This window comes from Equus przewalskii, chromosome 27 (assembly GCF_037783145.1).
Source record: "Equus przewalskii isolate Varuska chromosome 27, EquPr2, whole genome shotgun sequence".
Classification (NCBI taxonomy): Eukaryota; Metazoa; Chordata; class Mammalia; order Perissodactyla; family Equidae; genus Equus; species Equus przewalskii.
In genome coordinates this window covers 39,865,263-39,876,727 of record NC_091857.1, presented here as the reverse complement: position 1 = coordinate 39,876,727, position 11,465 = coordinate 39,865,263, and the positions used below count along the sequence as shown (strand labels likewise).

Sequence of the window (11,465 nt, the reverse complement as noted above, 5' to 3'; positions counted from 1 at the left end):
TCACTGGTCCACTTCATCTGAGGGCCTGAGGATTATGAGAGGGAGGACAAGAAGAGCCAGGGCCTTTCAAGGATGCATGCCTCAAGCACTGAAAGGATGTCCCGACTAAGGCCCCCGTTCTCTAGCATGTTCCCCGTGGCCGCCTGAGTACCCGTCTTGGGGGGGTTTCACCCTGGCTTAGCCCAGACAGGCAGGAGAGCACACTGGTCAAGCTCACTGATCAACTGCTTGTGCTCGAATCCCAGCTGCACCACTTACCAACGCTGGGACCTCAGGCATGTAATTGAAGCTCTGAGTGCCTCAACTTCCTCACCTGCAGAACGGGTTATTTCGAGGACTAGGTGTAGAGCCCTGGCACCTGGTGCAGTATGCACTCCTGAAACGTTAGCAAAATGGTCACAAGAGGGCCTCCTGCACCCCTCCCGCCATCTTCCCCAGGGGCTCAGCTTCCAATGGCCAGGTTCAGAAGGCCCAACGGGACTAGAAAAGGGGAGAAAAGGAAGCCACAGAGAGTGAAGCCTGGCTAAGCTTGGAGCGAGAAGTTGACAGAGAGCCATTCCACATCCCTGATCCGTCTTAGGTCTCTGTCCCCCTGCAGCTCTGGATGAAGGACTCAGACTTAGAAGTGTGTGTGCCTGCGAAAGGAACAAATGCAATGTGTCCTCAGCGCACGGAGCCCATGGGGCTCAGCATTGAACTGCTTTCCTCCTCCACCCCACAGGTCTTCATGCCCTGACGTTTGGCTCCTGCTCCTCCGTGAAGGTGAAGAGAGCCTTTTCAAGGGTTGCCTCTCAAGGTACCACTCACTCACCCAGGTCCCCTTTGGCCACTGGAGATGGTTCTCCAGACTGGCCTTATTTTCTTTTTTTCCTCTGACACAGGGAAGAACGGGGTGCGCCCGCGCTTGGTGGGCTGAGCTACAGTGGGCGCGGAACCAGGTCGGTGGACTAGGGCACTGAGGAGGCGGACAGGCTCTTCTCAGGTCCGGAGATAACGCACCAGTCCTGGTCCCTGACCCCACAACTGCCCCAGCCTGATGGCCGCGACTCTCGGAGCGCCCCCCGCGCTGCCCAGAGCTCCCCCCAGGCCCCTGTGTGACCCCCTGGGAACCTAGCTGTGCTGAACGCCACCCAGGGCCTTCGGTGCTCTAGCGCCCCCAGGTCTCCGTGCGCCCCGGTGCCCCGTGCACCCCCAGGTCCCAGTGCGCCCCCGCTGCTGTGCGCACCGGAGCGTCTGGACGGCCGGGATCGCGCCGGCCCCGCCCCGTGACGCATTTCCAACGGTCTGGAACTTCAGCCCGGCTGGGCGCGCGCCCGACGCCCAGGGGCGCGCGCATCGTGCACGCGCACAAACCACGTGACCCCGCGCCGGCCAACCGGCGCGCCGGGATTTGGGGGGCAAAGCGCGGCCCCGCGAGCAGTTGCGGCGGGAGAGCGGCGGGCCGAGAGCGAGACTCGCCCGCTCCGGCGCTACCTGCTTCCCCGCCGCCGCCTCCCGCCGCCGCGCGCAGCCATGTCCGAGGAGAAGCCCAAGGTAAGGACCAAAGGGCGCGGGCCGGTCCCCAGGCTCGGCCCCCCGCCCGCGCCGCCACCGCTCGCGTACCAGGCGCCTTCCGCCGCCCCGCGCGGCCTCCGGGACCCGGGAGAGCGGCGCCGGCGGGGCCTCCAGCGCCCCCTACCCTTCGCTCCCCTCCCCCTGCGCCGCGCCGCTCGGCTCCCCTCCCCCCGCCCGGCGGCGCCCTGCCCCGCCCAGGCTCCGCCCCCGCCTCCCCGGCCCCACCCCGCCCTCCGCCCAGGCTCCGCCCCCGCCTGCCCCGGCCCCACCCCGCCCTCCGCCCAGGCTCCGCCCTCCGCCCAGGCTCCGCCCCCGCCTCCCCGGCCCCACCCCGCCCTCCGCCCAGGCTCCACCCCCGTAAGGCTCCGCCCCCGTTTGCTCGGGCCCCGCCCCCGGCTAGGCCCCGCCCCGCCCCCGGGAGCCGCGCCCGAGACGGAATGGGGACGCGCGCGGTCTGGGGTGGGACCGACGCGGCGCTCCGAGGGCTGGGCGGCCGGGGTGGGGGGGCGCCGGTAACCCAGAGCCCCCTCGCAGGGAACCTCTCCTTCGCCGAGATGCCCCGCCACCACGGCCCTCTCCCCGCCGGCACCCGCCGACTCCGGGAACCCTGCGGCATCTGGACCCTCCCGCCCCGGGAGCCCTTGATCGGGTCCCCCGACCCTCACCCGCGCTCGGACCCCGGAGTGCGGGGATCTCGGACGCTGCCACCTCCTTCGCGGAGAAACGGTCCCCCGTTCCCCGCCGCTACCCCACTCCCGGGCGTCCCCTAGCCTTGACGTAACCCCACAACGCCCCCTTCGACTGGAACCCCGCGTCCCTATTTTCTCTCCGGGCCGCCCTCCCTCAGGACCTCCTCCCTCGCCGAGACCCTCCCCTACTGCAGCCCCTCACGTTGGGACCGCGGACGCGAGTCGGGCCCTGGCCGTGTCTGCCGAGGCGTGTCGACGCGGCCCCCTCCCCAGTCCTCACTGCGGAGCGCGGAGAGGGCGCAGGCTGGGGACAGGCGGCGAGGCCTCCTGACTGTCCGCGCACACTGCCGGCCTGGAAAGTCCCGCCGCGGCGCCCTCGGGTGCGCACCCACCGTTCCGCCCCTCCCCATCGCGGTCGTCAGGTGTGCGCCCACCCCTCCCCATCACTGTCCTCAGATGTGCGGCCCCCCCAAATCACTGTCGTCAGGTGTGCACCCACCAGTCCCCATTGCTTTCTCAGGTGTGCACCCACCCCACCTCGTCTCCTGGGGATTTTCGCCCACCCCTCCCCGTGGTGCCTTCTGCTGTGCTGCACGCGTCCCCATTTGGCTCTCCCGTGTGCTCTTTTCACTCCGAAGCATTGGCTCTCACTCCTTGGGGAGGTCCACGGTTGTAACTGTTCTTATTAAAAACCAGTTCCTGAAGCTTTTCATCTGCACTGGAGGGTCTGTTTTTTGACGGGGTGGCAGATCTGCTGTTGAGTTGAATGCTTTGCACAAAGGCTTCCTCTGATGCCAGCCTGGTGCTGGAGATTGCCCCCCCTCTGCAGCTGAGACTGGGGCCCGGCGCTGACCCAGCGCGCAGGCGAGGCCGAGCTGTGGTTGGGATGGACCCGAATGGAGCCCATGGTCTCGGAGCCCATGGTCAGGAGGGAGACTGGAAGCCTGCACTCCCCTGCGGTGCTTTGAGAAAAGGTCACACTCCAGGAAAGCCTCCAGATGCAGTTGGAGCCGCCGTGGCTCTTTACATTTTGGTGCTAACTCAGCTTTTTATACCACTTCTCCTAGGCCAAATATAAATGCCTTTCTTTGTTTTTCTAGGTGGCTTCCTCTTATTGAATTTTAGATACAGTGAAATATATATAATACTCATTTCTTCAGTGTGTTTAAACTTAATTCTCCCACATCTTCAACATCTTTGGTCCAATTCAGTTGAATTAACTTTTTTAGCTACTTTCAAAACGACCAAAGGTTGTGCCTCACATGCCTCGTTCTTGCCTACCACGCCCTCGCTGCCTGCTGAGTCGCTCGCTCCTGGCTCCAGGAGCTGCTCTCTACCCTGGGCCCTGAGAGGAGCGGGAAGGGGGTGCACCCCCAGGCTATCATCGGGCTGGAAAGAAAACCTTGTGGTTTAGTTGGGAAGACAGTTTCTGCCTCCTCTGGACAGCCGAGGAAGGGGACTGACTGTAGTGAATTGCGGTCATTGTTTTCAGGGTTTCTTTCTTTCCTTTTACTCCTTGTTTATTAGGAATTCACCAGGGGTCAGGGACAGGCCATTGGTTCTTGGTTTCCCTCCGTTAGAGGGGAGAGGCGCCTGGGGCCTTCCCTGCCTGCACTAGTGTGCCGAGGGGGCTGGAGCCCATGGCCCTGTGAGCCCCTCCTGCCGCTGCCTCTGCCCAGTCTGCAGCCCCTGCCCTGGGCTTCTGCTTGTTATGTGTCCTGGTCCCTGCATCTGTGTGTTTTGAACACACCCATATCTTTTCATTAAAAAGCAGATGCATCCTCTCTCTACCTGCCAAAGAATGATGTTGGATCCTCCTTGACACCACATACCAAAATCAACTCGAAATGGATCAAGGACCTAAACGTAAGACGTAAAAGAGTAATAGTCTTAGAAGAAAACATGGACAGAAGCTTCACGGCATGGGATTTGGTAAAGATTTCTTAAATATGACACCAGAGGTGACAAAAAAATAGACAAATTGGACTTCATGAAAATTTAAAAATTTTGTGCATCAAAAGACACTATGAACAGAATCAAAAGCAGCCACAGAAGGGAGAAGATATTTGCAAGTCACATGCCTGATAAGGGATTAATATCCAGAATATAGAGAACTCCTACAACTCAACAACAACAGAAAAACAAGCAAACCAATTCAAAACTAGGCAGAGGACTTTAGACCTTTTTCCAAAGAAAACGTGTAAGGGCCAAAAGGAACACGAAAAGATGCTCAACATCAGTAATCATTAGGGAAGCGCAGTTCACAACTGCAGTGAGGCACCACCTCACATCTGTGGGAATGGCTACTATCCAAAAAACAGAAAAGCACTGGTGAGGATGGGGAACTCTTGTTGTTGTCCCACTGTTCGTGGGAATGTCACATGGTACAGCTGCTGTGGAAAACAGTACGGAGTTTCCTCAAAAAATTAAACCTAGAACCACCATGTGACCCAGCGGTTCCATTCTGAGTATTTATCCAAAGGAACCGGAAGCAGAGTCTCAAGGCGACGTCTGCGCAGCCGTGTTCATCACAGCGCTACTCGCAACAGCTAAAGCACGGAACCAACGCAGGTGTCCACTGACGGACGAATGGGTAAACGAACCGTGGTCCATCCGTACAATGGAATGTGTACGATTCAGCTTTAAAAAGGAGTGAAATTCTGACACGCACTATGACGTGGAGGAACCTAGAGAACACGGTACTGAGTGAAATAAGCCAGTCACAAGAGGACAAATACTGTATGATTCCACTTACATGAGGTTCCTAGAATCATCATATTCACACAGACAGAAAGTAGGTGGTGGGTGCCAGGGGCCGGGGGCGGGGATGGGGAGTTTGTGTTTGATGGGGACAGGGTTTCAGTTTTACTAGGTGGGAAGAGTTCTGGAGATGGATGATGATCATGGTTGTACCACATTGTGAATATATTTAATACCACTGAAAATGGTTAAAATGATAAATTTTATGTTACTTGTATTTTAACACAATAAAAACATTGAATAACAATCATCTCTAAATGCATTGTGACACTGTGGTTTGGCTCCTGGAACAGAAAAAGGACATTAGTGGAAAAACTGGTGAAATACCAAAATAGCGTGGGGTTCCGTTGCTAGTGATGTGCCAGTGTTGGCCTCTTAGGTGTGACAGGTGTATCACAGGTGTGTGCTATGTTAACATAAGGGGTAACCGGGCCAGGGTGTACAGGAGCACTCTCCATCTCTGTTTTGCAACTTTTCTGTGAACGTAAAATTAGTTCAAAATGAAATCTTTATTTGGAAAAAAAAAAAGCAAATGCATCCTTTGTCTCTGGGGTGGGGACCCCAGCTCCATCCTGTCCTCAGGTCACCAGGTGCCCCTTTTTGCATTGCCTGGTTCTCCCCACATTAGAGTCCGCGGTCTGGAAAGGGAAGGCCCAGCTGGTGCCTGGCTGCAGTGGGGGGTAAGGGTCGCCCCAGGATGTCCACCTTCAGCCCCATTGCTTGAGTCTTGCCTCCTGGGGCCACTTCTCGGCCACTTGGAGCTCTGGACAGAGCATGCCCACTCGGGATCTCTGGGAACCACAGCATGGATGTGGCCTCAGGGACACCCTGGTCCCCTCTGTGAATGAGGCTTCACAGGGGCACAGGGAGGGGACCCAGGGCCCAGCCCCCCGCAGGGGAGAAAAGGGGCAGGGACACAGAGGGAGCGCGGAATCCTCCCGGAGCTCAGCACTCAGCACCAAGGGTAGGCGGCTCCTTCAGCCACAGGACAGATGACCACACGACAGGTGACCCCATGACAGATGACGCCCAGGAAGAGATGGGAGTGTCAGTGGGAGGACATGCGAAAGACACGTGATTTCCATCACAACCTACTTTCAGATGGACTCGGATCAGCTTCATGGTTTTGTTCAGAAATAAATGGCTCCTAGTCCCACGCAGTGCAGGTAAGGGAGGCCCTGGCCCTTTGGGGCAGGACCACCGGGCGTTGTGCTCGGGTCACAGGCATCACTCAGCCTGGGCCTTCCTGCGTCACTGCCCGTTGTATGTCCTGGGGACAAGGAGCCCCAGTTATGTAATTGTTTCGGAGCTTTGAGTATATCGTGAGTCACGTGAAGGTAAAATACCCTGAATGACTCCCCTTGAGGTCGCCTGACTGAAACTAGAAGCTGCTTGAGGGCCGCGGCCCCCGCAAGGTTGTCATGAGTGCCAGGAGGGGAAAGCTCAGCGAGCTGGGCCTCCTGGCACCACTGCACCTGCTGTAGTTTCCTCTGTCCTAAAGGTTTTTGTTTTACTTTACTAGTCCTATGTAATCATAGATAAGCTACGAGTATGTGTTTTTCCTGGTTTTGTGAGAGTAACCTTATAAAAGATGGATTTCTCTCAGTTTTGTTCTAGATTTGTGAAGCAAATTTTTTCTTTGAATTAACAATCTGTGAAAACTCTGTAGATTTGCATTGCATTTCCTTACATGTGGATGCTTAACAAGTAGAAGTTAAAAATAAATTCTGTGTAAAAATAAAACAACTGCATGAGTGACTGGGAGTGCTGGAGAATTTTAAGAATTAGGTTGGTTTTAATGACTTAAAAAAAACCCCAGCAATTACCTAAAGACTTGCCCTTTAAAATGGTGGTTATTTTGAGACATGGCGTTGAGGCCCCGTTTCACATCTCTTTTGCAGGAGGGAGTGAAGACAGAGAATGACCACATCAACCTGAAGGTGGCCGGGCAGGACGGCTCCGTGGTCCAGTTCAAAATCAAGAGACACACCCCACTGAGCAAGCTGATGAAGGCGTACTGCGAGAGGCAGGTGCGCCGGGCCCTGGGAGCGGCCCCCAAGGCTGAGCAGGGACTCCTTTAACTTAGATTAGCAGTGACTTAATGTCACCAAGTGTCCAGGCTGTTCAGAGTTCCATTGTCCTGGAAGCATCTGTGTGCACGTGTGTCAGTGCACTTGCACGTCTGTGTGCATGTGTGCATCGGGGGTGTGTGTGCACTCCTGCGTGTGTCTGTGCACGTCTGCGTCAGTGTGCGTGTGCTCGCGTGTGTGTCCCTTGTCCACTGGCTGGTCCCCTGTCTCGTTCTCTTTGCTGTTTCTGCCCTTTTTCTTTATGTTTTTTGAGTAGGGCTTCAGGGGGGAGCAGAGATGCGTGTTTTAATTCTGTCTGTCCTGTTCAGTGAAATCAGAACTGCTCTTGAAAAGGAAATGTTTCTGCACCTTGACCATGTCCCCATTCCCGGGATGCAGAAAGGCTGCATGAGCTCCTTTTCGGATGCAAAGTGCCCTCCTGCTGCCTTTCTCAGGGCCAGAATCTTTGGGACTGCTTCCTAGTTTCATGCAGTCTGCTTATCACATGCCTCATTGTCACCTGACCTGTTTCTCTCTGAGAATTTTTTAAAGGGTAGGAAATGGTGGTGCCGACAGCGTAGAAATTCTGCTTGGCTTCTGGAGGGAAGTGAGAGGGGTGGCTGAGGGCAAGGGACCAGGGGCCGGAAGATGTTGGAACAGTGGTGTCTGAAAGTATTGGTGTTGGAGCAGCACATGAAATAGATTGTAGGCCCACTGGTGAGTTTTTATAATTAACCTCATAAATCTGTATATTCAGAATTCTGATATAAATATTTGGGTTTTTTTGGATTAATATGTTATCTGGAAATATTTAATGATAATTGCTTTTTCTTTTCAGGGCTTGTCAATGAGACAGATTAGATTCAGGTTTGATGGGCAACCAATTAATGAAACAGATACCCCAGCACAGGTATGAGCGCCGGCTTTGTGCACACTCGAGGCTGCCTCTGATTTGCAGTGACCATTTGGATTACTCTTATTTGAGAGTTACTGATTGGTGCTCATATAGCATACCTTATATTTTCCTAATGGGTTTAATTATTAGATTATTTAATTTTGAAGTTCAGTTTTTCAAATGTGAAAAATGCACTTTGTCAGAAATCATCCTCCGTGTCAGGAGGGTGGAGCAGGAGGGCCGGGTGCTCAGCAGAGGCGGTCCAGGCTCACAGACAAGGGTGTGGGACAGACGCAGTTCCCATCCACCTGTAGTCTGGACACTGAATTTGCAACGTCAGTCAATTTGTAGCTAAATTACTGGCTTGATTCTTATGCTCTTTAAGCACTTATGCATGGGGGTGTGGGCGGAAAGGAGAATGCACACACATGGTTGTCAGTCAGCAGTTTTTCTTAAGCATGTGCCCACCACACACGCAAATCCGCAGGCATCGGTCCCTTGTGTGGTGGTGCATCCCACTGTGGTGAGAGCATCTGGACTTGGAAATAGACGGCTGAGCTTCCAGCGGCAGCTCTAGTCATCTGTCAGTGGGGTGACTTTGATCGAGAGCCCCTGGATCTCTTGGAGTCTCAGTCTTGTCTGACTGTAAAGCAGAGATGATATGTTTTTTCTCCTTTACAAAGTTGTGAGAATTGATTGTTTTGTGTGAAAGGGCTGCAGATCAAGAGATTTTACACCTGCCCACTTTAGGAACTCCTCCACTGCTGAGACAGTGTCGGCCCTGGGAGGATTCCTGGGTAGGGCTTGCCCTGGGCGGTGTGGGGAGCTTGCTGGCTTTAGGAGCCCAGCTATCCCTCCAGCCTGTCACTCTGGCTACCGCCCAGGCAGTGTCTGCAGCAGGAGAGGGTCCTTGCCAGCCCAGACGGTACTTCTCTGCATTTCTGAGAACCATTACTGCCTCTGGCCTTGGTTAGTCTCTGTATGAAATTGGCAAAAGCTTCCTTTTGTTCAGAGAATGACAAAGATCAGGGAGATATTCGCGTGCCTGCTGTGTGAGAAAGAGAGAAGCAGGCGGGAGGTGTTCGCACTGTCTCCGCCCTGGTTGTGAGGGAGCGGGCAGGGGAGCCAGCAGTGGATCCCTTATGCTGGTGGATCCTTTGTGATTTCGTTTGCTCTGGATTTCACAAGCGTGGTCTACTGCACTTGTTAGAAAGTGCATGGCCCCTGCTGGTCCCTAGGATTCAGTGCTGCTCATGGGATATTTCTAATGGAATCTGACTTCGTGTAATTTTCAGTAAAAATTTTAGACACTTGTTTATTTTTTTAATGAGACTCAGTTTTTCTCTCTGTTAGTTAAAGTCCTTAACTTAGGATGTTCTTGTGTGAGTTTGTTAGGGAAAGCGTGGTGAATGAGTAGGGCTTATTGAAATCCAAACCTAAGCCGCTTTGCCTGCGCGTCACCCGTGAGGGTGGCACGGAGTGCGTCAGGCGGCGCTCTGGCCCAGGGAACAGCTCAGTGAGCACGGGAGTCGGTTGTGCATCATGGTGAGAAAACTAACAGCTTCCCCCTCTCTTGCTGTGCCCGTCACAACGACCCTGCCAGCTGGAGATGGAGGACGAAGACACCATTGACGTGTTCCAGCAGCAGACAGGGGGCTCGAGGGAGACCAGCTGCCTCTCGGGGTGCAGCCTCTAGAGGGACCATCCCCACGTGACGCCGTCCTTGCATTTGCTATTGAATAGTGAACACGTGACCATGCCAATCACAAAGGAGTCTGCAGAAGCCCAGGACCTCCACCAGGATTACTTCCCACTCTGACGTACTGCGAGCGCAACTCCGCTCTGCAGGGATGAAGCCACCGCCAAAGGCGGGCCAATCTCAGTTGTCATCTTTGTTTAGGCAAAATGAGTTGCAAGGTTTTGGGGTTTATTTTTGCTTTCATTTTTGTTTTTTCCCCCTCTCCTATAAGATGTCCCCCACACTCGTGGTCTGAATGTCTACTTTGAGTCCAGAGGGGGATCTTGTCCAGGTATTGATCCCCTCCCCACCCCCACTGCTTATTCCAATCATGTAGAGAACTCCACCACCACAATGGAGGTGCTTCCGTTGGACAAGTTTTGGGGGCATGGTGGAGATGGGAGACAAACTTTCACTTACTATTTCTTGTAGGTACAGGTTTTTTTAAATGCTAAATATTGCAAATTTAAGTTTTGTCAGAATATGGTAAAGTTGAAGGGAAGATACTGGAGTGCTTCTTAAAAGGTAAAAAGTCCTTCAGTAACATGGGCCTGGGCGCCCTGCTCCTTAAGCATCCCTTGGGTGGGTCAGGGGCCCAGGACCCATCACCTACTGCCCAGTGCCTAGGAGATGCTGCATGGGCAAAGTGTGGCACAGTGCAAATTGGCTTTTCTTCACATAGAACAAAGTAATCCCCACATTGCTCACTTGGTAATAGTGCCATGGCCTCAGATTTCTTCTAGTATTTGCTTCTGATGAATAATTATGGTCTATATATAAACACATAAGATTACGTATTGCTGAATTTGCAGTTACGTTTTTGTGTAAAAGAGCTACTTCAAAGTAGCAAATGAAGCCCGTGGACAGATGACTTCATGCTCTTCTCATGGACTCGTGTGGCGCCGCCTTCCAAGTAGGTATGGAGTTTATGCGTTAGTATGCGATTTCAGTTCTGTGAAACATTTTGGGATCTGTACCAATTAAACTTTGATAGTTCTGCTGTTCTTCTGTATGGACCCACTGCTGCCTGATGGCCTTCTCTGCCTTGTGTAGTCACCTGGACAGTGTGACCACGACCGTCACCTCTTGCTTGCCTGAAATTTTGCTGAAGATGTTCTCATTTCGTTTGTGTTTTGCTGTTGGGGTGTGGGCAGGTCGTCTGCTGGCTCTGTTGTGTTTATTCACCAATTTATACATTATTTGTTGTCCTTTACTACTGTAAACAGTAAATATAGTTTGGTATTCTGTCTCTTGGCTTATATTAAATACTACATTTGGAGGTCGAGGCATACTGTCACAATTCAGTATTTGCAGTGACCATTCAGTGATGCCACACAGGCTCATTTAAAAGCTAGTTGCTGAAAAGTAAGTAGTCCCCTGCTGGCTCCCCTCCGCACCCCTGGCAGATCACCCTTGCTGGGCCCAGCGTGCTCCTCCCACAGTGCAGCCTCTCACTCCTCACCGAGCTCTCGCGGCTCTTGGCTGAGCTGACCCAGCATCATGACCACCCTTTTCCTCTCCTGGACATGTGTAAAGAGAGGGTACATTTTAGAGGCAGGTGAATCTGGACAGTAGTGTAGGCCTCTCAGTTTTTTGGTGTTTGACTATAACACTGTTTTCCTTTGTACAGTCAACAGCCTGCTCACTTACCTGCTTTGAAACTGAAGAGAACTGACACTAATTTGACTGAGAATTTCCTAGTGTACTATGCTGTGACAAAACTAGGGTTGAAAATGACTGAGCTGTTTTAGTTGGTCCAT

At 53.5% G+C, this 11,465-nt stretch overlaps 1 protein-coding gene across 2 annotated transcripts; it reads left to right on the top strand.

Moving 5' to 3' along the window:
• The first annotated feature begins 1,116 nt into the window (after positions 1-1,116).
• Positions 1,117-10,954, top strand: SUMO3 (small ubiquitin like modifier 3). 2 transcript variants are annotated; one of them, XM_070597707.1, is made up of 4 exons: positions 1,117-1,533; positions 6,905-7,033; positions 7,911-7,982; positions 9,571-10,954. In XM_070597707.1, the coding sequence occupies exons 1-4, from the start codon at positions 1,513-1,515 to the stop codon at positions 9,661-9,663; spliced, it is 315 nt and encodes a 104-aa protein (XP_070453808.1). In that variant the 5' UTR covers positions 1,117-1,512; the 3' UTR covers positions 9,664-10,954. The 2 variants fall into 2 exon arrangements, with proteins under 2 accessions (XP_070453808.1, XP_070453809.1); XM_070597708.1 differs by lacking the exon at positions 7,911-7,982.
• Positions 10,955-11,465: the final 511 nt, after the last annotated feature.

Excerpts from the sequence above, each read along its gene's own strand:
- SUMO3 (XM_070597707.1), top strand. The coding sequence starts at position 1,513 with ATGTCCGAGGAGAAGCCCAAG. Across the intron at positions 1,534-6,904 it reads TGTCCGAGGAGAAGCCCAAG|GAGGGAGTGAAGACAGAGAA; the intron begins GTAAGGACCAAA and ends TCTCTTTTGCAG. Across the intron at positions 7,034-7,910 it reads AGGCGTACTGCGAGAGGCAG|GGCTTGTCAATGAGACAGAT; the intron begins GTGCGCCGGGCC and ends TTTTCTTTTCAG.